Below are 24,688 nucleotides of genomic sequence, written 5' to 3' on the forward strand. Positions count from 1 at the left end.
GATGCCCACACCAAATAACATGCAGTCTTTAATTTATTTGTAATAAGGTTTATTTATACAGCCATGAAGTTTTACAGGATAAATATTACAATTTTTATTTATATACATTATAAAATAAATGATAACATTAAATGACAGTACATAACTGAAAAACATAACCAATGAAAGCTGTAATGACACAGGTTTAAAATAACTGTACCGTTGAAATAGTGTGTTAGTGACCTTAAAGCAAGGAGTTGAGCACAACTTCACCATTCTTTTGAAAAAATAAAAAATATTTTCAAACATCAGTCAACTTGTAACATTTGTTATTGGTACATATACTTCAATGAATTAGTCTTATTACAAAGATTGTGTTCATGCTGAGAAAATATGCAATATATTACATGTGCAACAGCAAAAAGTGTTGCATTGCAAATTAACCTGTAACTTCCTTGCTGTGCTGTTTGTAGACATAGTTTTATTAAACAATGTTAATTTCTGCTCAGTATTCACATTTAATATAAATAGAACAATATAAATAACAACGGATTTAAAATAATACATCTGAAAACGTCATATAAGAAGTGCAATCATCAGTGAGGTATGGCAGCATTCTGCGTCTTTCATCAAATGTTGATGTGTGCTGTGACACACAGGTCTGAAGTTAATACAAGCTGGAAAGAAAAAAGAAAAATTATATTACATTCAACATCACACAAATGCAAAGGTCCAGTTTGAGTATTTTGTACGACATACTGTAGCTATTATGCTGTTTCAGGTGTTCATGAGTTCATAACTACTGCAAATATCCTACCTCACCAGGAGCTACTTACACGAGTTTCTCTAGTTTACAGTCTGGATGGTCCAGTAGAACAGATAGCGGCCTCACGGCTGAATCTGTCAGATTGTTTTCACTCAGGTCCAGCTGTCTTAAAAGTGAGTGTTTCGATTTCAGTGCAGAGGCTAAAGCAGTGCAACCTTCTCCTGTGATCCCACAGTTAGATAGCCTGTAGAGGAAAATATTAGTTACGTGTAAACAATATAATAGGCATAGATAATTAATCAAAGAAAAGTGTAAAATGTTAAAGGGTTAATTCACCCAAAAAATGAAATTTCTGTCATTTATTACCCTCATGTCGTTCCAAACTCATAACCCAGAAAGGTAGTAAATATACCATGTCGCTTCATACAATTAAGGTTGAATCACTGTAGTTACATGGACTATTTTAACAATGTCTTTACTACCTTTCTTTGCCTTGAAAGTGGTAATAACGCTGCAGTCTATCGGAGGTCAGAAAGCTCTCGGATTTTATCAAAAATATCTTAATTTGTGTTCCGAAGATGAACGAAGGTCTTACAGGTTTGGAACGACATGAGGGTGAGTAATAAATGACAGAATTTTCATTTTTGGGTGAACTAACCCTTTAATGTAGATTTTAGAGGAAAATCATGATTAACTTCTATGAAAGCAACACTAAAAGTTTCAGATATAGAATTACCTCAAAGTGTCCAGCTGACAATGTGGATTTTCCAGTCCAGCACAGAGGATTGTAATTCCCAGATCTTGTAGATTATTTACTCCCAAATTCAGTTCTCTAAGTCTTGAGGATTTTTCTACAAAAGTTGCAGCCAGTGAATCACAGCAGTCCACAGTTAAACCACACTGGCTCAAACTAGGGAAAACAATGGTAGAGAGGCGTTTTTTTATCATTTAAAAAAAAAATTATATCTTACTATTTAAAAAGTTGGGGTTTGGGATTTTTTAAAAAGAAGTCTCTTAAGCTCAACAAGGCTGCATTATTCGATCGACATGATCGAATCACATGATCCTTCAGAAATCATTCTAATATGTTGATTTGGTGATTATTATTATTATCAGTCTTGAAAATAGAAATATTTTTGTTGAAACCGTAATGTTTTGGGATTTTTGAATGAATAGAATGTTCAAAAGAACATTCTAAAAAAAAAACAGCATTTATTTAAAATATATTGTAATTTATTTGAATTTTTAATTTTATTTTTTTTGTAATGTAATGTTTTGTAATGTAAAAGTCACTTTTGATCAATTTAATGCATCCTTGTTGAATAAAAGCATTCAGTTCTTTTAAAAAAAATCATTAATAATTATACATAATAATTATCTGATATATTAGAATGTTATTGAAAGTATTTGTACAGAACCTACTCTAATTTCACAATGTTGCCGTGGTGATTCCTCAGGACAGGAGAAAGGAGCCTCATCCCTGCGTCTGTGAGCTCATTATTGCTGAGGTCCAGCTCTCTCAGATGAGACGGGTTTGAGTTTAGAGCAGCAGCGAGGACAGTACAACCTTCCTTTGTGACTCCACTGTCTCCTAAACTGTTATGAAAGACGTTTGTTCATAAAATGCTCTTGATTTACTGTTAAAACATTTAAAACTAGATTTAAATTTGCTGTAGGGAATAATTCAGCATCTAAATAAATGCAACAAAGAAGACCAACTGTTATTGACCTCATAATCACATCACTGTCAGTTGTACTTCAAACTTTAATCTTAAGTAAGCAATCGACGCGAAGCGGAGTGCCTGCAACCCCTTCAGCCGTGACTTATTCACGATACAGCACTAGCCTCGAGTACCTTATTGCTTTTATAAAATGGTTACCACACGATACAAATATTAAAGCCAAGAATATGTAACAATGCAACTTTCAAGAAGTAAACTTTCACTAAAAGCCTTCCTTTCGCCAGAAAAAAATAGTCCCTGACCGTGAACAGCAACAGAAGTTACATTATTACGCCATTAGATGGCGGCAAAGACTGTCTTTATGAGTGTGTCAGTCAGTAGGGAAGACTTTTACATTGAAAAGACTGAATTGTTGTGAACACGAAACAAGACGCAACTTTAACTAGCTCTGTCAGTCACGGGAAAACCCCTTAACTGTTAAAAGGACAAGATAATACATCGAACATTTAAGCAGATTTTTTATTATGAACATAGGACTGACCTGAAGGAAAATGCTAAATCTGAATGCAGGTAATAAACTCGCTCACTCGATCTCTTTCTCACAGTACTCTTCTACATAATAAATAAGCTTCAATGAACAATATCAATTGAGAACATACAGTTTACGTTGCTAAGAATGGTTGCTAAGGGTGTTGTGTAGTGATACACAGAACCGTTGAACCGGTCATAGTCGTGTTTTATTTTAAAAGTAACTAATTATGTTACTTTTATGGAAAGTAATGTGTTACGTTACTTTTAACGGATTATATTACCTACTGTACAAGCCTTTTTTTTTAAATTTGAAAGTAATGTTTTGTTACTTTTGTACAATTTGTCTGTTCCCGCACACACAAGGTGTGCGTGTCTAAGTTTAATTCAGTAGTTTAAAAAATGTTTAGGCAAATGAACTAAACTGAAAAGTAATGTGCATTACTTAAAAAAACTAACTTAAATATTAATGCGTAAATTAATAAAGTGATGCATTACTTGTTACATCAAAAAAAATTAATCTGATTACGTAATGCTCATTACTTGTAAAAACGTACCCCAACACTGCCTTAGGCTGAAATTATCTACATAGCTTCCTTGCAAGCACTATAAAGAAAGTCTCAATGCTCCGGTTCTTCTGCTCACCGTAACGTCTCCAGCCTACAGTTGGAGTTCTTCACCACATCAGCCAGACTTGATACACCAAAATCCTTTATGTGGTTCTGCCTCAAGTCCAGCTCTCTCAGAGAACCCGGGTTAGAAACAAGAGCTGAGGCCAAATCAGCAACACCCACTTCTGTGATCTCACACAGTGCCAACCTGAAAAGACAGGATGTGCTTCAAGTGTTCGCTGTGTGCAGGATTTAAATGGAGATTTCAAACCCTTACCTCAAAATCTCTATTTTACAATGAGGGCTTCCAAGTCCATTTGAGAACATTTTCACTGCTTCGTCATATATTGCGTTGCCGCTCAGGTCTAAAGCTTTCAGAGTTGAGAAGCTGGACCTCATAGCTGAAGCCAAAGACTGACAGGACTTCACAGTGAGCAAACCGTAACTTAGCCTACGGGTGGAAAAATAGACATTTTGATTAGAGATTCACATTTATAATAAGGGTTGAACAACCAAAAGTTTGGGGTCGGAAAGATTTTTTAAATCTTTTAAAGTTTTTAAAAGAGGTCTCTTATTCTCACCAAGGCTGTAAAACAGTAATATTGTGAAATATAATTCAATTTAATTAAATATTTTCTATTTTAATATATTGTAAAATGTAATTTATTCCTGTGCTGGCAAAGCTGAATTTTCAGCATCATTACTCCAGTCTCATGTCACATGATCCTTCAGTCCATTCATTCTAATATGCCGATTTGATGCTTAAGTAACATTTCTTATTATTATCATGTTGAAAACAGACATGCTTAATATTTTTCATTTTTTAAATATATTTCAGGATTCTTTGATGAACAGAAAGTAAAAAAAAAAAAAAAAAACTATTTTTGAAATTTAATTTTTTTGTAACAGTGTAAACATCTTTACAGTTACTTTTGATCAATTTAATGTGTAACGGAATGTGATGCTAGAGGCTGTGGCCTTTGGCATCCTTGTTAGCGCACCCGCCTCCCATGCCAGAGACTGCGGTTCGAGTCCTGCTCGAAGCGGTTCAAGTAGGACCGGTTACACGTTCTTTTCTTTCTTTTTTTTACATCTTACCGACTTCAAACTTTTAAACGGTATATATGACAATACATTTCATAAATAAAAGTGTACCAAAGTGTTTCAAGTCGGGAAAGAGGATGCTGTATTACAGCTGAAAGTGTCTCCACTCCATTATCTCCTGGGTTATTCCAGTGCAGATCGAGCTCTCTTAAGTGAGATGGGTTGGACTGTAGAGCTGAGGCTATTGCAAAGATGCCATTAGGTGTAACTCTGCAGTCCTTGAGTCTATGAATAATGCAATGACGACATGAGATTATGAGGACCAAATTAATTCTACATTTGGTATTGATGTCTTCTAATGAACTGAAGTGGTGTGAGGAAGGATGTTTACCTCAGTATCTCAAGTTTACAGTGCTGATGCCTCAGGTAATTGGCCAAGATCTTAATTCCTGCTTCTCTCAGACTGTTTTCACTCAGGTCCAGCACCCTAAGGTTTGGAAGATTTGGGAGCAGTCCTGATTCCAGAACAGAGCAGCCACGTGTGGTGATTCTGCAGTATGAGAGCCTGAGGAAACAGTATAACACATAACATGAATCTTTCAACTACTAATGTAGTTACTCAAATTTCACACAATATTAAATCGTGTTGAGGACATTAAAATTATTCTAATGGGCATTTTAAGGAAACAATGTCTTTTCATTTTAGTTGCAACATCTTAGTGAAATTGAACCCAGAATAATTTCTGCACCGATTTTGGTACTGTGGAATTCATCCAGAATGGATTATAAATATGTGTAAAATGGAGCTGATAATAAACTCTTATTAGCAGATGAAAACATTATCATATCATCCAAAATATTTAATAAGCAACATATTTAATAATACATTTCCAGGCAGACTGCTCTGTACATTAGTGGTGGGGATTTTTAAGTCTCTCTTTCTGCAGATTACATCAATACGCCAGTAGGTGGCGACATGTGACTGTTATTATGAGAGAGCTTCCAACCGATTCGTTCTGAGAGAGTCACCGAATCACTCGTTCAAACGATTAGTTAAAAAACGCTTCATTCAGGAACGAACCACCACCGTGTTGTAACTGTCAATATTGTGTAAAATGCGAATTACTCGATTATAGTAATAACAACAACAACAAAAATCATCATCTTTTAAGGTTTCATGTTCTCACGCCACATTTAAATCGAATGTAATTTAAAAAAAAATTTAACTTTTATTCAGCAAGGACACATTAAATCGACCCCTATAAAGACATTTATAATGTTACAAAAGTTTTTTAATGTCAAATCATGATTCGGATCGCATGTCAAACCGCCAATGAAATCACGTGACTTTGGCGCTCCGAACCGCTGATTCGACACGCTGATTCATAACGCTCCGAAGCTTCCTGAAGCAGTGTTTTGAAATCGGCCATCGCTATATAAATCGTTTTTTTGGCGCACCAAAAATATTCTCATCGCTTTATAATATTAATATTGAACCACTGTACTCACATGAACTGATTTAAATATGTTTTTAGTGCATTAATGGACCTTGAGAGAGGAAATGTCATTGCTGGCTATGCAGGCCTCACTGAGCCATCGGATTTCAAAAAAAATATCTTAATTTGCGCTCCGAAGATTAACGAAAGTCTTACGGGTGTGGAACGACATGAGGGTGAGTAATAAATGACATTATTTTCATTTTTGGGTGAACTAACCCTTTAAGCAGAGCAACTTTTTCTAACATTGATAATAACTAGAAATGTTTTTTGAGCTTCAAATCAGTATTTGAATGATTTCTGAAGGATCATGTGACACTGAAAACTGGAGTGATGATGATATATATACAAGAAAGTGACCACAAGCTTTACCTCAGTTCCTCTAAATTACACAGTGTGTTTTCCAGTCCGGCTGTCAGAAGCTCCAGTCCTTTGTCTCCTATGGAGTTATTGCACAGATCTAGCACTCGTACATTTGAAGAGCTGGAACCAACAGTGGAGGCAAGAGCTCTGCAGCATCTCATAGTAAGTCCACAATTATCCAGTCTAGAATATAATGTAGATATATAATCAATAAAAACCAAACACACTACATGTGACCTCAATTACACTATTAGGTGAACCTGTGAAATATGAAACATCAAAACAAGTACTCACAGAGCAGTTTCTGAAGCTTTGACCACCGGCAACAATCTGGTAAGGCCTTCATCTGATCTGACGTACTTCTTCAAGTCAAATACATCCAGTTTCTCTTCTGATGTCAATAACACAAAAACTAGGGCTGACCACTGTGCAGGGGAGAGTTTCGAAAAATGCCCTGAGTTCAGGAAGCGCTGGATCTCCTTGACCAGAGAGAGTTCATTCAGTTCATTGAGACAGTAGAACAAATTTATGGACTTTTCCGGCAAGGACGTCTCCTCTATCATCTTCTTGATGTATTCAACCGTTTCTTCAATGCTCTGACAGGCTCTGCTACCAGATCGAGAAAGCAAGCCTTGTAAAAGGGTCTGATTGGACTCCAATGAAAGGCCCAGAAGGAAGCGGAGGAAAAGATCCAGGTGTCCATTCTCGCTCTGTAGGGCCTTGTCAATGGCACTCTTATGCAACTCAAACAAGGTGGTCTCTTGATGCTCTTCATGATCAAGAATATTGTTGTGGTGGACCTTAAACATAAAATACACATACATGGCTGCCAAAAACTCCTGAATGCTCAGATGAATGAAACAGTACACTTTGTTTTCGGTCATTGCAGACTCTTCTCTGAAGATCTGTGAGCAAACTCCTGAGTACACCACGGCCTCCTTCACATCAATCCCACAAGCCATCAGGTCTTCCTCATAGAATATCAGATTGCCCCTTTTTAGCTGTTGGAAGGCTAGTTTACCTAGCTTTAAAATCATGTCTTCATCCTCCAGGCCTGGGTTGTAATCTTTAGTGTATCTCATGTTTTTCGCTCTGGTTTGCAAGAGAAGAAAGTGTGTGTACATTTGAGTAAGAGTCTTGGGAATTTCTCCATCTTCCGCTGCATTGAACATTCTTTCTAGGACCGTCACAGAGAGCCAACAGAAGACTGGTATATGACACATGATGTACAGACTTCTTGATGACTTTAAGTGTGTGATGATATGGCCAGAGAGGTGTTTATCATTGATTCTCTTGTTGAGGTATTCTTCTTTTTGTGGATCAGTAAACCCTCGAACTTCAGTCACCAGGTCAATATACTCAAGAGGGATTTGATTGGCTGCTGCTGGTCGAGATGTTATCCAGAGGAGGGCATCAGGAAGCAGTGTGTTATTGATGAGATTGGTTAGCAAAACGTCAATAGAGGCTGGCAGAGTTGGGTTACACAACTTTGCGTTGTTCTGGAAATCCAAAGGAAAGCGGCATTCATCTAGACCGTCAAAGATAAAAATAACTTTTTGGTTTTTGTAACCATCTCCTAAGTCCGTTTCCATTTTGAAGTGTTGGAGAAGCTCAATCAAGCTAAACTGTTTTCCTTTCATCAGGTTCAACTCTCGAAACGGAAGTGGGTACACAAACCCGATATCCTGATTAGCGATGCCCTCGGCCCAGTCCAGTATGAATTTCTGCACCAAGACTGTTTTCCCTATGCCTGCAACTCCCTTAGTCAGCACACATTTGATGGGTCTGTTTTCTTCGGGAGAGTGTTTAAAAATGTTATTGCATTTGACTGGAATGTCTTCTGTGGTTTTTCTCCTCAACGCCATCTCAATCTGTCTCACTTCATGTTCTTTGTTGACATTATCACTTTCCCCTTCAGTGATGTAAAGCTCTGTGAAGATGTCATTCAGGAACGTGTGATCTGATTGTTTAGACAAGTCATTGTGAATGAATTGAAATTTTGCTTTCAGTCTTGATTTATATTCTTGTTGGCACTCCATGGCTGAATTGGGATCCACTATTGAGTCAGGAATATTGTTCTTGTGAAACCTGTGAAAAATACACCGACAATGAAAATATATGAGTGGACTCTCAGAGAACATTACCGTCCGAACATATGAGGTTGGTAAGATGTTCAATATCCATCAAAGGATCCTGAAAGAAGTCCAGTTTCCAAAAAAAATTGGAAATTGTGGCATTTTTGAAGGACTAAGCAGATGTTACATACCTTTGTACTGAATAGAGAGGTTCCCTTTTCAAATCAATTGGGTCCAGCATAGAACTGGCACTTTTTAAAGAAACATGGCTTGGCTGTGAAACCATCCTTGAAGAAGAGATAAATGTTTAGAAATATGTTTATTCAATCATTTATGTCATACGTGATATAAATGACACTTTACCACACTTTTCTCACCATGGAGTCCCAGAATATGGAATGATTAAATCCGGCAGATTCATTAAAAACGCAGTTCACCCGTCCACATTTTTTTCTTCAGTTAAACTTCACGTCCAAGGTTTTCACCGCTTACACCTGAACACAAAAATATGATGATTTTATTTTCTCTTCTTGGAAAATGGACCAAAGATGAAAACAAGTTTATTCAGAGATAAGATAAAAGGGCATTCATGAAATCTTGAGAACTATAAATACACAAGATCATTAAACAATACATGCACGGACACAATCAGGGAAAAGAGAGTAAACAAACGCATGGCATGAACTACAAACAAGAATTTCAAAGATAAGAAAAAGGAAAAAGATAAGAAAAAAAAACCCCAGAATGTTCCATGTACATTATGTACCATACCACTTATTATAATAACCTATTTGAACTTTTATTAAGAAATTCTGATCACATCCAAGTACGAAGTATGTTCAAAAGAAAATATGAAATATTGTAGATGTTTTTTTTTTCTCTTCTTGGAAAATGTACTTTCTCTTAATCTATAAATGGTGTGTAATGTGAACATTTATGTTGCAATTTACAAAATACAGCAAAAGAATGAGGAACCACTAAGTACAGTTGGAGAAGTTAACCAGTTTTGTACATTCATGTGGGTTTTTGTTTGAAAAAAAGTGATTTAAAGACACTGTTTTGTGGTTAAATTGTATTCTTGTACACACACACACAGTGAGGCTGTGATAAGTGCTGAGATTGTATTATCCTTAATTCTTTTTAAGGATATTTCAAAAACATGAGCAAATAAACAGTATATCTCCATGTACACTGGATACCATGTGATTTTGAGGACAAAAATCATCACAAAGCATTGTTGCATCATACATCCGTTTTGAACTACTCATAGAATGACTGTAACAAAAAGTGGTAGGTGTTACATGGTTCTGTTGGTCTCAAATTACCCTCAGCTTTCTTTGGCTTCCTTGTATGAGTTTTGCTATGAAATATGCCACTGTGTAATTAAAGTTAAAAATGATGACAACACCAGTAAACTCATATCATGAAACTGACACACCCTAAAGTAAAAACAAAATCAACATTTTTACTGTCATTCCTGTTGTCATTGTCAGTCTCACTGACACTCCCTAGTTAAAGTAAAAAAACAAAATCAACATCTTGACTGTCATTCCTGTTGTCATTGTCAGTCTAAAGTAAGTCTAATCTAATGAAAGTACTTCTGTCTTTTAGCTACTAATATCATGCATTCTAAGCTATTTTAATAAGTTATTATTATTATTATTTTGCATCAGTAATGCTCATGATATGGTGTCTGGATTAAGTAAAAGACATAAGCTATAGACTAATTATAAAAGAGACTTTGCAATGACAGATAAAATGAACATATCAGTAGATTATAAACACTACTACTAAACAAAGTCATCTAATTACAGAGAAGCTAAAAAAAAATTATATGAAAGTAGAGAAGTAGGCTATTAGGAATTAAAAACCATCATCGATTGTAAAATAGAAATATAGGCTACATTTTAAAAGTTTAAGTCTAATTTACGTATTTTAGGAAACTAAATGTGTACTTACTTACAAACAAGCCGAGTGTATGTCCAAATACCTGCTTATTCTACTTTCGCTTCAGTGATTTCACTCGTCAGTCAATGATCACGTGGTCAAAAAGGGGCGGATTCTTGTTTAGATCATATGGTTCAAGTCGCACATGTTCGTCACTTCTTTATAGGCTATGAAAGCGTTTTCCAGTAGCCTAAAATGTCATTTCAGTTTTTGCAAAAAAAAAAAAAAATAATGCATAATTTAATTTATTACTATTTCAAGATTTTTTTTTTAACCATTTTTAAATGTCGTGTAGAAAAAGGCATTTGCTTGTGTTAGTGATTCAAAAATATAAATTACAAAATTTAAAAAATAAAATAAAACAGCAGACACATTCAACTATAACTCTTGTGTCCCATGATTATTATTATTATTTTAAAAAAATACATATACTAAAAATGTAATTTAATTGAATAAACTTAATAACATGTTAAGTAAAAGATTTTTTTTTTCCAGTTTCAGGCCTATTTTGTACTCTGTTCGTGGAAAGTGTCCGCATAGTGTAAATCAATCGGACACATAATACAGTGATTTAAATTCCACACCCAATTATTTATCTATGACTGTCAACAAGAGTTTGTACTCCAGTCTTTCAGACGGCCCCCCGCTGTGAACTCGACGGTGTTGGACTCCAATCAGAGCTGGAGTCCAGCCAAACCCAAACACTGCAGAGCTGCTCCAAGAGGATGTGCGTATGTAGTCCTGAGAGCTTTATCAGAGTGCACTAACAACACGCTCCTGGTGAATACCATGAAGCCCAAGTCTCTCTGTGTCCCGCGGCTTGGCCTCTTTGAGGACGTTACTGGCAGATACAGGCGGCAGGTCGATACCGGTGCACCGGAGCAGAGCCTCGATCAACCGGAGGAGAAGAGGCCCAGAGCTCTGCCCTTCACTGTACTGCAGGAGAGATCTCCATACGAGCCCTTAGTGGAAAATGACAGCCAACACAAACTAAAGGAGGAAAAGAAAGCAAAAAAGAAAGAAAAATATAAAAAATACAAAAAGGTAAGGTTGAATATTTCACTTGAAAACATAAAAAGTGTGGTTTTTAAAGCACTTTTGTTTGTTTTTGAAGGAATACGCTTCTCACCTAGGCTGCATTTGTTTGTTTTACAGTAAAAACAGTAACATTGTGAAATATTATTACAATTTTGAGTAGCTGTTTACTATTTTAATATATCTTAAAATGAAATTTATTCCTGTGATAAAACTGAATTTTCGGCATCATTACTCCAGTCTTTTTCAGGTTTAAGAAACATTTTTAATCACAGTAGAAAACGGTTCAGATTGTCTGTGATACATTTTGTTTCAGAGCTCTTTGATGAATAGCAATTTAATGAGTGCTTGCTTAATGGAAGTATTAATATCTTTAAAAAAAAAAAAAAGTACCTTTTGAGTAGTGATAGCCTATAGCCAGAGCTGGGTAGATTACTGATTACAAATTGCATGACAAAATTTGTAATCAGTAATATAATCTCTTAGATTACACATTTTTGGTAACGTAATCTGACTACTTTTGGATTACATTTAGATTACTTTTGTGCTAACTCTTATTTGATGTCACATATATTGTAGGATAATATTGTCCTATTTTGACAGATACAAAAATATATATATATTCCAAAAAATATATTCTATTCGCCAACAAGAGCCTCAACAGATTCTTTTTAAAGTGCAATGTAGAGACAGTTAATACTTCAAAATACTAACACTAATGTACCTGTTAGTGTTTGCTGATAGTAACACTGAATAAAACAAAATCACATCTTATGATTTTAAAACATATTTACTTACATATAATTAAGTAAATTTAGAAAATGGCAACATTACAAAAACAAATATTGAAAAACATGAAATTCACAGCAATATCACATCAAATATTTTATCTATATTTCATATATTATTATTATTTCATATATATTCATCTATATTTCATCATTTCCCCCTCACCGCCGGAAAAACTCAAAGAATCACGAACATATAAGCAGCAGGTTTATTATGAAAAAAAATATAAACGTTAAAAAAAATGAAAAATTAGGAGAATCAATGAATTGTGAACAACTTACTGCCATTGTGTAAATAATATGTAATCATGTAATCCATAAAAAAGTAACTGTAGTTTGATTATGAGTATTTTAAAAAGTAATTTACTCTAATTACAAGTACTTGATTTTTGGAATCTGATTATGTAATCCAGATTACATGTAATCCATTACTACTCTGCCTATAGCTTGTGGCTGCCCCTAAATATAAAAAATCATATACATTTATTCCTTAAGACTAACTAGTGTGCATTTTATATTACTGTTACTATAAATAAAATACTAGGAAGTAATCTAGCAATGACTGGTATCTTTAATTTCACTACTAACTGCTACTACCAAGTTTTAATTTGTGTTTATTCACTATTTTCTCTATTGGGATACAGACAAGTAGGCCAACGTGTTCGTTATAGTACTTAATCATTGCTTTCCAGTCGTGACTAGTAAATATTCCAACTGGTAAATTTGAATTTTTTTGTCATTGTATTCTCGTGGTTTAGATAACTATTCAATTCTGACAAATTTTATTTCCAATTGTTGATTTTTTTTTTTTTTTTTTTTTTTTTTTTTTTGGATCACTTTGGATGATGATATAGGAAAGTGTTCAAAATGGTTTTGTCCCTGCGTTATCCTGATTTAAAATCTCATGAACTTTACCATTGAATTTCTAAATGACCAGTGCTGTGGTCATAAGTGAGAAGAGTGACATTATACAACAGAAAGTTGTCGTGTGTTATTCAGTAATGGGGAAAAAAATGCTTTCAAAAACAAAATGTTGTTGTCCATATAGGGAATTTTGATTATGAAATCATGCACAGATAAAATTCCCACTTCAGTTAATGCTTTGAATATAATAACCATATAAATGATTATATTTTTTAAACAAGCACATGACTTTTCTAGTGAATTTGCTGGCCCTGCGTTAGACTAGGTCAAAGATCAACGGATGACCTGTCTGGCGTCTTAGACTGTTTCCTTATCAGACTTAGCCAATTAAAACTGCTGAGACTGAGTGGAGTATCTTTAGTAAACACGCCATCCCACTGCAATCCACTTAAAATCTATATCATCCCTGTTTTTCTTCCAAAGCACCTTCACCAAAGTAGCTTGTACAAATTTGGTGCTATAATGGCCAACTTTCCTAACAACAAAATGAAATGCAGGGCTCATCAATAAAGATTTAAAGATCAATAAAGATTTTCTGCTGCTGGTCCAGTTGAGCCAGTATTTCAGGTTCATACTGACCGCAACCACAAATAGGATAGATTTTATATTTTTAATGCATCATTATGGACGGCTCTAGCATGAGACTCATCACAGAAAAAATAAATGTTTAAGTTTGCAAAACGTAAAACACATGTATGGTGATGAATGTAATATTTAATTAAAGCTGCAGCAATGGCCCATAGGATGATAGACAATTTACTTGCATTATACTTTAACATCACATCCACTCAATACACAGCATCTGTTTTTACCCAAATGGAGGCCTGTCTAGAGGAACTGAAAACAACTAGGGCTAGTACATTGTCAGACATTTATTTTGGGAGGAATGGGTCATTCAGATCACATGCAGTGATCCATTGTCATGCGTTTCCTCCCTCAGGATAAAGCATTGCATCCTGTTTCGGACCTGTTGTCACACAGAGAGACAGTCAAGTGTAAAGACACTAAACTACATGCTGTTTACAGTTTAAAATGATAAAGTCTAGTGTTTAATCCAGCTAAATTGTCTACTTGGAATTCTGTTAGGTATTTAAACCACTCAAAGTCTTAATTGTATTATATTGCTTCTGGCACAGGCTAAACCTTTTGGATCTGTGAATGAAAATAGTTATTTTCAAAGGAATTGGATTGTGGTTTAATCAAATCGCTTAAATGATTTTGATTTGTTGTTCAGATTTACTAAAGGCCAAAGTATTGTGAGCACTGTGTTCCTGACAGTCGAATCATTTTGAGTTGGAATTTCACAAAATAAAATCCTTTGTCATTTGTAAAAAAAAAAATAAATAAATATATATATATATATATATATATATATATATATATATATATTCATTTTAATTTAAGTAAATTATTTATCCAAAAACAAAACTTACAATTACATACAATAAAGAAAAAAATGACAGTACCTGTCAAAAGTTTGGAAACATTAAAATTTTTTTTTTTTTTTTTTTTTTTAAACAAGTCTTTAGTGTCACATGATCCTTCAAAAATCATTCTAATGTTCTGATTTAGTCCTCAAAATGTATTATTATTATTATTATTATTATAAATAATGTTGAAAACTTATTTGTGCTGCTTAATATTTTTGTGGAAATGGTGATACTTTTTTCAGGATTCTTTGATGAATAGAAAGTTCAATAAATTATTACATTTATTTATTAAATATTTTAAAGCATTTAGTAAATATAGAAATCTGTTGTAACATTATAAATGTCCTCACTGTCACTTTTGATCAATTTAATGCATCCTTGATGAATAAAAGTATTAATATCTCTCTCTTTTTAATCTTATATCACAAATGTTTGAATAATATCATTGTTTCCACAAAAATGTTAAGCAGCAAAAACTGTTTTCAACATTGATAATAATAATAATAATGATAATTCTTGAGCACCCAATCAGAATTCTGAAGGATCATGTGACACTGAAGACTGGAGTAATGATGCTGAAAATTCAGCTTTGCATCAAATGGATAAATTACATTTATAAATTTATTAAAATAACAAAACAATTATTTTAAATTGTAATAATATTTCACAATATTACTGTTTTTACTGTATTTTTAATGAAATAAATGCAGCCTTGGTGAGCAGAAGAGACAAAAACATTAACGTTTCCGAACTTTTGACAGGTTCTGTACACAAATTAAAATTGGAAAAATAAAAAATTAATCATCACAGTTCTGAAAAAAGTGAATAAAAGTGGATCAGATCTTTTTATAAAAATTTAGGGTATTTTTTCTTTAGGTGTTGCATTTTGTCATTCAATAATTTTAGTATTAATTCCATTTACTTTGATTATGTAATTTATTATTAATATAATACACACATATTAAGACAATATGTTGGTTGATTGGGAGTTGGGAGTATGTTGGAAGTTACAAATTCACTATGCGTGTTATTTTCAACACTCTGTTTGTCTTACAGAATGTAAGAAAAGCTCTTCGCTACAGCTGGAAATGTCTGATGTTGGGTCTGCAGAACTTCACTGTGGGATACTCCACCCCTCTCTCTGCTGCTGCCACAATTGTTCCAGATTTCCACCCGGGAGGAGCCTGGGGTTGAGAGAATCTGTGACCAGCATTTCTACTTTACTGTCAGGACCCAAAATCTTCTTATATGGAGCAGATAATACTGCACATCCAGATGCTGATTAACAAATGGACCATTCTTCTGCCCTGGACAGATCAACCTCTCATGCTGTAAATTGTTGTAAATATCTGATTTTTGGATTTGTGATGAAGTGGAGGTTGACACATTGCTATTGTGATCTACAGCTATAGGGAAGACATGCTGTATATCTTTTTTTAATACTCAGTTCTGTCTGTGTACACTACCGGTCAAAAGTTTGGAAACATTACTGTTTTTAATGCTTTTGAATGAAGTCTCTTATGCTCATTAAGGCTGCATTTATTTCATAATAAATACAGAAAAAAACAATAATATTGTGAAATATTATTACAATTTAAAATTATGGTTTTCTATTTTAATATACTTTAAAATATAATTTATTTCTGTGATCAAAGCTGAATTGTCAGCATCATTATTCCAGTCTTCAGTGTCACATGATCCTTCAGAAATCATTCTAATATGCTGATTTGATGCTCAGTTATTATCAATGTTGGAAACAGTTGTGTTGCTTAATATTTTTTTGGAACCGTGATACTTTTTTCAGGATTCATTGATGAATAAAAGTTTAAAAAGAACAGCATTTATTCAAAATATAAATCTTTTCTAACAATATAAATCTTTACTATCACTATTATCAATTTAACACATCCGTGCTGAATAAAAGTATTAATTTCTTTCAAAAAAAAGAGAAAGAAAATAAATTACTGACCCCAAACTTTTAAACTGTAGTGTATATTGTTACAAAAGATTTCTATTTCAATTAAATGCTGATATTTTTTAACTTTTTATTCATCAAAGAATCCTGAAAAAGTATCACAGGTTATAAAATAATATTAAGCAGCACAACTGTTTCCAACATTGATAATAAATCAGCATATTACAATGATTTCTGAAGGATCATGTGACACTGAAGACTGGAGTAATGATGCTGACAATTCAGCTTTGCATCACAAAAATAAATTATATTTTAAAATATATTAAAATAAAAAAACATAATTTTAAATTGTAATAATATTTCACAATATTATTGTTTTTTCTGTATTTATTATAAATGCAGCCTTAATGACCATAAGAGACTTCGTTAAAAAACATTAAAAATAGTAATGTTTCCAAACTTTTGACTGGTAGTGTATATTTCGCTATGATTGAAAGTGAATTTCTGTGTCAAAGTAATGAAATATTCTTATAGATAGTACAATAGGCAACTAACATTTTTACTGAATCTGTAATTATTTTATGCATATATGCTGGAAGTTGCAAGAGATGGTCACCTGATTTCATTCCAAATATTTTATTTGCAACTCACTGTATAGATGTCATTTTAACATAGGCGAAAGTGATTTATCTTTAAAAGGCATGTCCATGCTCTGTAAAGGGAGTTTAATGAGCTCTGCTATTAAATGTTTTATTTGTTTTTGTTAATTTCATGGACAAAAAAAAGAGAGGATTTGCTTGACAGAGAGGGCATTGAATGTTCTTAGAGAAGGAAGTAAGAGTAAGTGTTTTCAAACTGTAATTAGGGCAAGAGCTTTAGAGACAAAGGAAGGGATTATGAGGAACCACAACAGGAAAAGACAATCTGGCACCAGACAGAGAAACAGATGAGCCATGACTTGTTTAATAGGGTTAGTGAAACTGAGTGTCATGCTTGTAACACCTGCTTAAAATGAATTCCAAGAAATGTTATTGAAAAAATAAGATTAAAAAAAAAAAATCAGAGTTGCATTGTTTTGTCAATTTATTTATTAAATTAAGAAAAACTGTTTTTCATATTTTACCAAATATAATTAATAACTATGCAATATAGATCGCTTTTTAGACGCCAAAAAAAGTTCATTTTTTACTTTGCAGTTGTCATGTGTGATGGTGCAACAGATGCGCGTGTTTCCTCCAGTGCAGCAGGTGACGCTGTTTAGCACTTGAGGCTCGTCGGTAACGTCACTCCCACCATCGAAGAAACGCGAGAAGACATCATGGCGGGATTAATGAAATCCGAAAGTGGCTTTAGAATCGAAACTGTCAAATTGAAAGTTATCTTGGCTATTGTGTTGTTTTTATTTCATTTTTCTTCAACGTCAGGTAAGCATTAGTTAGACAAGGTTTAAGATATTATATCTTGATATATATTGCTTGTAATTCTTTTTAGGACAATAAAGAAAGCTACGTGTTGTTAGCGTACTAAGTATATGTATTTGTTGATGTAAGTAGTTACAGCTGTGAAAACAGATGTTTTTAAAGTAACGTTATGTGATAAAAATGTTGTTTGTTGTCTTTCTTTATCAATGTTTATCATTTTTTGTCGCAAGCAAATGTTTAAGTGAAACCATCAATTCACAGTAGATTATTGTTTGATTGTTGTGTGTGTGTGTATATATATATATATATATATATATTCACTGTTACATATAATATTATATATATGATTCACAAAAGTTATTATTCTGTCATTTTCTTGTAGGTGCCACCCGACCCATCATAGAAATGAAAGATGGACAAGAAATCAAAACACAAGCTGCACAACATTTTTGCTACCATAACTCCATCATACCTGGATGGAGGGAAACATGGACTAGAATACAGGTAAAACTTTTGACTATGACTTTTATCAGTGTGATCAGTAACGTTTGCATCAAGATTGAAAGCCCCTCCGTGTTGTTTGTTTGACAGGTGAGAGTGTGGAGCACTACCAAGCTGAAAGTGACGGTGGTTAATGATGAGCAGGACCTGCGGGAGCTTGAGCATTTCAGCATCTGGAAACTTGTGCAGTATTTTGTTCATGAACAGACCAACGAGACCACCGTGAGCATCAGTCTCTTTAGCAACAAGACCTGTTTCAGAGTGGACCCTTCAGACATCTATACACTCTATACAGTACAACCTAGCCGACGTGAGTTGAAAAGGACTTGCGATTAATATATTAGAAAGGCAAAAGTCCGCATGGATGGGAAAACTCATTCCTGTTGGTCCTTCAGATTATATTGCTTAGATGAAATCTTCATGCTTTCATGTAATTAAGTGTTGTGTTATTGATTTGGAGATTGATATTGTTTTTCCTCCTATAGATTTTGACATCTACATGTTTTTGGTTTTTCTGGCTGGAGTGTTGCTGTTCTTTTTTGCAGACATTCTAAGCAGGTAGTTGATATTAATATAATTAAAAATTTAAAATGAATTTTCTTTTCAATTTCGGTTGTTACTTTTTGTGTTTATAACTCTCTGTGCTCACGCCTGTTTCATCCATCTTGTAGGAGTCAAGTGTTCTACTACTCTGCTGGCATGAGCACTGGCATGATCGCCTCCCTCGTCATCCTCATCTTCGTCATCAGCCGTTTTTTACCCAAGGTAGGATTCCTCACATTCTTTAATATGTACTAAATGTCCTTCTCTCTACTGTCAAACTAATTGGTTAGCAATTAACTATGAACTCTTATTAAAGGGATAGTTCACCAAAAAAATTAAAATTCTGTCATCGTTTACTCACCCTCATGTTGTTCCAAACCTGTATGAATTTCTTTCTTCTGCTGAACACAAAAGAAGATATTTGGAAGAATATGGGTAACCAAACAGTTGATGGACCCCATTGACTTCCATAGTATGGAGAAAAAAAAATACTATGGAAGTCAATGGGGCTCATCAACTCTTTGGTTGCCAACATTTTTCAAAATATCTGCTTTTGAGTTCAGCAAAAGAAAGAAATTCTTTCTTAAGGGTGAGTAAATGATGACAGAACTGTCCCTTTAAGTGGTATTATTACCTTTCAACATGTTTGTTTCCTTGGCCTGTAGAAAAGCCCATTCTATGTGCTGCTGATGGGCGGCTGGTCCTTTTCTCTCTACATCATCCAGCTGGTGTTTAGGAATCTACAAGTAATTCTTAAAGATCACTGGCATCTGGCTATTGGTAAGAGAGCACCTTGAAAATGTATTAATGTGCATAAGTAAGCAATAAGGTACAAGAGGCTGTGATGTATTGTGAATAAGTCACGGCTGAAGGGCGTTGTTAGGCATGACGTGAAGCGCTAAAAGCCTTCCTTCCGCCAGAAAAAATAGTCCCTGACCGTGAACAGCAACAGAAGTTACATTATTACGCCATTAGATGGCGGCAAAGACTGTCTTTATGAGTGTGTCAGTCAGTAGCGAAGACTTTTACATTGAAAAGACTGAATTGTTGTGAACACGGAAAAAGACGCAACTGACAAATGCTTTGACTAGCGCTGTCAGTCACGGGAAAACCCCTTAACTGTTAAAAGGACAAGATAATACATTGGACATTTAAACAGATTTTTTATTATGAACATAGGACTGACCTGAAGGAAAATGCTTAATCTGAATGCAGGTAATAAACTCGCTCACTCGATCTCTTTCTCATAATACACTTCTACAGATTTACGTTGCTAAGAGTGGTTGCTAAGGGTGTTGTGTAGTGATACACAGAACCGTTGGGTGAAGCGGTCATAGCCATGTTTTATCGTGAATAAAACACAGCTATTGACCAATCAGAATCAAGGACAGGAACTGTTTTATAAAGTCCAATATAGAACACATTTAATTTTTGTAAAAGGATATTTCTGTTTGAAACAATATTCAGTGAAAAATAATGAATGTAAATAAGACTTTTATATGCCAGATTGTGAAAAGTGAGCTACAGTTTATTTTTATTTTTTTATTAATAAATAAAAATTATTAGTTAATTTATTTACTATTATATTTGTATTTATCATTTAATTTATGAAAACAAACTTTATTTTGCACAATATTTGATTAATATTTATTTAAAGTAGTCTTTAAAGTATACGAAGTGCTGACTGTTTTTTGTTTTACATATATTTAGGTTATACCATTGTGGTCGGGTTCATCAGTTTTGCGGTCTGTTACCGCTATGGGCCTCTGGTGGAGGAGCGAAGTATCAACATCCTGTCGTGGACGCTGCAGATATTCGGTCTTCTGCTGGTGTACGCTGGAATTCAGGTCCAGCAAGTGGCTCTGGCCATCATGATAGCTGCATTCTGCTCCAAGAACCTGGAGTACCCTTTTACCAAGGCCTTCATGCTTTATCAGTGAGCATATAACTTTAATAAATGTTGTTCAAATACATTTTGAGCAATGTAGTCATTGTCTTCTTGCTGAATGAATGCTCTGAAGGAAGCTGAAGCCTAAGAAACTCGAGCCACGGCGTCTGCTGACAGAAGAGGAGTATCAGAGACAGTCGGAGGTGGAGACTCAGAAAGCTCTGGAGGAACTTAGGAAATACTGCGGCAGTCCTGAGTTCAACACCTGGAAGACGGTCTCTAGGCTCCAGTCTCCTAAGAGGTATGAGAGAATATTTTAGAGAGGTCTAAAACGTTTTGAGCTTGTCCACTTCCAGAGATTGTCGAAAACGCATTCAAACCGGATCGCTTTTGTAGTGTAAACGCTCATGTGGTCAAATGTGTTTGAACAATCACAAAAGACCGATGATTAATGGCTTCAGAATATCGAAGAACTATGCTTAAGACCAAAAATTAGTATATAAAGAAGGAAAAAGGTCCATTTTGATTTCATGTTGTCTAAAAACCACACTTGCACTCAGATTTGCAGACTTCATCGAAGGCTCTCCACATTTGCTGTCCAATGAGGTGTCAGTTCACACGCAGGAGTACGGGCTGGGCGGATCCTTTTTTGAAGATGAGCTGTTCTCCACTGATGAGGAAGAACAGGAGGAGGAGGAGAAGGAGGAGGAGGGGTGGGAAACGGACGACGATGTGAAGCCAGAGGCGGTATCTCCACGACTGAACAACACACGGGTGAAATGACTGATGAACAGTGTTGGAAAGTATTTAAGCTGGTCTGAGATCTGCTCAAGTGTAGCATTTACTGTTCTTCTGAAGGTATCAGTTGGAAGTTTTCACTCGTGACTGAAGGCACATGACTTCAGTCTCTGATGCATTCGTAACGGATGATTAATGGTGAAAATGCCCTGGATGTTATTTTCGTAGCTCGTGAGAAAGTCCAACAGTTTGATTTCTTTTTCCTAACTATTTTTATTTGTCTTAAATCTTTGGGTTTAACTTCTGCAGAGACGTCCTGTGTGAGGAGGGAACTGTGAATGCTGTGTTGTTACATGGACTGTATTTTATGATTTGTTTTGTTTTTAAGTTTATATTAAGTCCCAGGCACGTGTATATCAATAAAAAAGAAATACTAAAACATTTGAACAGAAAAGGCACATACGTTATACAGCTTTCTGTGGCCATTGATTGGAGCCGTAAGTCTGTTTCAGGTCAAAGGATTATTTTTTTATGAATAATAAAAACATAATAATACATAGTCTTATTGCTTTACTTTGTAGACTAATGAATATGGTCAAATATCCGAATTGTTAAATGTGACCACTTGGTGGCAGGCATAAAACCAATAGAGCTGTGGTTCAAATCCCAGGTCACATTTATATCTGCACATTTTGTATGTCTCCCTGATCAAACACCTGATTCAACTCATCAGCTTGTTACTAGAGACTTAAAGACCTGAAATGGTCATGTCAGATTAGAGAGACATCCAAAATGTGTACAGTTTGGGGTACTCCAGGACCAGGGTTGGGAACCACTGCAGTAGAGGCTTTACATGGCAAGCTGTTCATCAAGTACTGGGTATCCATTCACTTTTTAGAGAGGAAATTTAGCATTGAAATAGATAGATAGATGTAAAAACACTTTTGTTTGAGCTAATGGATGTCATTGTTGAAGCATATCCAGTAACAGATCTCTAACCACTGCTCACAAGAAACTTTTAACATGACTTTTTGATTACTTATCTGCAGTGTTGTGCTCGTTACTCAAAAAATGTAATTTATTACTAGTTACTTCTTTTCAAAAGTAATATTATTACTTATTACTTTCTGGCAACAGTAATTAGTTGCACTACTAGTTATATTACTTTTCCTTCATGCCCCACAGAAGTTGTAATTGTGTATCTTCCCCTTAAAATTCTTCTAAAATGTTACTAACAACATATTTCTGCCTCATCATTTGACAAATCCACATTGGATCGCAGTCAGAAGTTATTACAAACACTCAATGGTGATTGATAGTGACTTTTAAGTAAAAGTGTTGCATTAATCTCATTATGTGTAGCTTGAAGCTAATTATTGCTATAATTACCCATATACGATTATATTTCATGATGTATTTTATCTAAAGAAATCACATACATTCATAAGAAAATGTTTTCCAAAAAGATTTTCAATTATATTAATATAATTTATATCGGGATCAGAGGGATGTAGGTGGGCAAGCCATGTAATGCCTGAGTAAAGTAATGCTACAACGATGTTCAGATCATTTTGTCTTCTGATAAAATCAATGTAATGGCTGAATGTAAGCTTTTCCATATTCCTAGATTGCCTGCTACACTGGTGATTTCATGTGCCTGTGCGAGACGTGAAAATTATGAAAATAAATATAGGAATTATTGGATTGTTGGATTTCAAATCAGTAGAGGTTGAGGCATCAGAAGTAACTAAGTAACGAGCAGTGTTGGGGAAAGTTACTTTTAAAAGTAATGCATTACAATATTGAGTTACTCCCTAAAAAAAGTAACTAATTGCGTTACTTTTTATAAAAAGTAATGTTACATTACTTTTGCATTACTTTTTCTCACCTGGGCTGGGCTGTTTCTTAGTTTTTTAATAACAACAAAAAATGTTCTATTTTTGTCAAATGTTAAGGCCCTTTCACACCAAAAGTGAAATGAATAAGCCTCAGGCTGAAGGAAATGCATATTTACGCCTGTACAGTAGATGGCGCAGCTCAAACAAACCTTTCAGATGTGCTGCCATTCTGGATTAAAGAAGAATAGATACAGGAGAAGGAAGTTTAACACTCTTATTTCTAAATCTAATATAAAGTAATTTTTGCTTATTAGTATGGCTGAATTGGATCATTGAAGGTCAGCAGCAAAGACACTGTTTAATAAAGTGAGATTAAATACATAAAGTAAATTTGTTTAATTTAATATAGTTGATTATTATAGGTTTGCATAAAATTCTGAGATTGCATTCATGGTTATTATTTCATTTTGAGGAATACTGAATGTTTTCGTGCGAGTGAGATGAGTAAATGCATGTTCACATTTAGTCTAGAACTACAATATCATGTTCACACACAGCACACACAACTCTACACTTTATCAACATGGGGACAGGAGAGCTGTCGGTCAATAAATGTAAATTAAAAAAAAAAGTAACTTAGATATTTTGTTGTAAATTGCAAAAGTAATGTGTCACTTTACTAGTTATTTGAAAAAGTAATCTGATTACGTACCTCAAGTTACTTGTGATGCATTACCCCCAACACTGGTAATGAGATGTTTTATGGATGGTAAATGTAATATTACTGAAATCTTATTAGTAATTAGTTATACTACTAGTTACTGCAAAAAGTAATATTATTACTGTAACTAGTTACTGCCCAACACTGCTTATCATTGTTATCGTCTACAGATGAGGCAAAAAATATTCCCATTTTTCCATTTTTTTTTCTCCAATAATTTAACATTGCTAAAATTCAGCACCATGGAATTATTTCGTACTTTTTAAACCAAAGAACCTAATCTGTTTTGGAAAATGTATATATCACTTTACAGCCAGCTTATGGCTGCAACAAAAAAAGGGAAATCCAAAATGAAATTTGTTAAAATGAATGGAGTTTATTACAGAATTCTAGGGGTTTCACAGGATATACTAAACAGAAAGGGGCCATTTTAAAAAATCCAATAGGACAACAGA

At 34.3% G+C, this 24,688-nt stretch overlaps 3 protein-coding genes across 5 annotated transcripts; 2 read left to right on the forward strand and 1 right to left on the reverse strand.

Annotated features, from left to right (window-relative positions):
- Nucleotides 1-15: 15 nt before the first annotated feature.
- Nucleotides 16-10,626, reverse strand: nlrp12l (NLR family pyrin domain containing 12-like). Of its 3 annotated transcripts, none has more exons than XM_051879330.1 (13): nt 10,504-10,626; nt 8,922-9,038; nt 8,736-8,831; nt 6,764-8,557; nt 6,479-6,652; nt 5,002-5,175; nt 4,722-4,895; nt 3,844-4,017; nt 3,601-3,774; nt 2,168-2,341; nt 1,482-1,655; nt 816-989; nt 16-656 (listed from the first exon to the last, which is right to left on the reverse strand). In XM_051879330.1, the coding sequence occupies exons 2-13, from the start codon at nt 8,963-8,965 to the stop codon at nt 647-649; spliced, it is 3,336 nt and encodes a 1,111-aa protein (XP_051735290.1). In that variant the 5' UTR covers nt 8,966-9,038; nt 10,504-10,626; the 3' UTR covers nt 16-646. The 3 variants fall into 3 exon arrangements, with proteins under 3 accessions (XP_051735290.1, XP_051735292.1, XP_051735293.1); XM_051879332.1 differs by having other exon boundaries at nt 10,508-10,558; XM_051879333.1 differs by lacking the exon at nt 4,722-4,895.
- A 499-nt stretch (nt 10,627-11,125) lies between these two features.
- si:dkey-126g1.9 (uncharacterized protein C1orf115) lies at nt 11,126-17,647 on the forward strand. The gene is made up of 2 exons (XM_051879381.1): nt 11,126-11,535; nt 15,725-17,647. Exons 1-2 carry the CDS (start codon nt 11,281-11,283, stop codon nt 15,860-15,862), a joined length of 393 nt encoding a protein of 130 aa, XP_051735341.1. The 5' UTR covers nt 11,126-11,280; the 3' UTR covers nt 15,863-17,647.
- Nucleotides 17,648-17,805: 158 nt separating this feature from the next.
- On the forward strand, nt 17,806-22,229 carry nemp1 (nuclear envelope integral membrane protein 1). The gene is made up of 9 exons (XM_051879371.1): nt 17,806-18,007; nt 18,387-18,508; nt 18,596-18,815; nt 18,991-19,063; nt 19,177-19,270; nt 19,714-19,828; nt 20,759-20,984; nt 21,070-21,237; nt 21,497-22,229. Exons 1-9 carry the CDS (start codon nt 17,902-17,904, stop codon nt 21,717-21,719), a joined length of 1,347 nt encoding a protein of 448 aa, XP_051735331.1. The 5' UTR covers nt 17,806-17,901; the 3' UTR covers nt 21,720-22,229.
- The last annotated feature ends 2,459 nt before the right edge of the window (nt 22,230-24,688 follow it).

Source organism: Ctenopharyngodon idella, chromosome 22, assembly GCF_019924925.1.
Source record: "Ctenopharyngodon idella isolate HZGC_01 chromosome 22, HZGC01, whole genome shotgun sequence".
NCBI lineage: Eukaryota > Metazoa > Chordata > Actinopteri > Cypriniformes > Xenocyprididae > Ctenopharyngodon > Ctenopharyngodon idella.

What these genes read in the sequence shown, in the direction of transcription:
- nlrp12l (XM_051879330.1), bottom strand. Translation starts at nt 8,965, where the DNA reads ATGAATCTGCCGGATTTAATCATTCCATATTCTGGGACTCCATG. An exon ending in CCTCTCTATTCAGTACAAAG is followed by an intron (nt 8,558 to 8,735) that starts GTATGTAACATC and finishes TATTTTTCACAG; the next exon opens with GTTTCACAAGAACAATATTC. An exon ending in TGTAATTTAGAGGAACTGAG is followed by an intron (nt 5,176 to 6,478) that starts GTAAAGCTTGTG and finishes CTGTTTCCTCAG; the next exon opens with GCTCTCATACTGCAGAATCA.
- si:dkey-126g1.9 (XM_051879381.1), top strand. Translation starts at nt 11,281, where the DNA reads ATGAAGCCCAAGTCTCTCTGTGTCCCGCGGCTTGGCCTCTTTGAGGAC. An exon ending in AATATAAAAAATACAAAAAG is followed by an intron (nt 11,536 to 15,724) that starts GTAAGGTTGAAT and finishes TTTGTCTTACAG; the next exon opens with AATGTAAGAAAAGCTCTTCG.
- nemp1 (XM_051879371.1), top strand. Translation starts at nt 17,902, where the DNA reads ATGGCGGGATTAATGAAATCCGAAAGTGGCTTTAGAATCGAAACTGTC. An exon ending in TTTGCAGACATTCTAAGCAG is followed by an intron (nt 19,064 to 19,176) that starts GTAGTTGATATT and finishes TCCATCTTGTAG; the next exon opens with GAGTCAAGTGTTCTACTACT. An exon ending in TCACTGGCATCTGGCTATTG is followed by an intron (nt 19,829 to 20,758) that starts GTAAGAGAGCAC and finishes ACATATATTTAG; the next exon opens with GTTATACCATTGTGGTCGGG.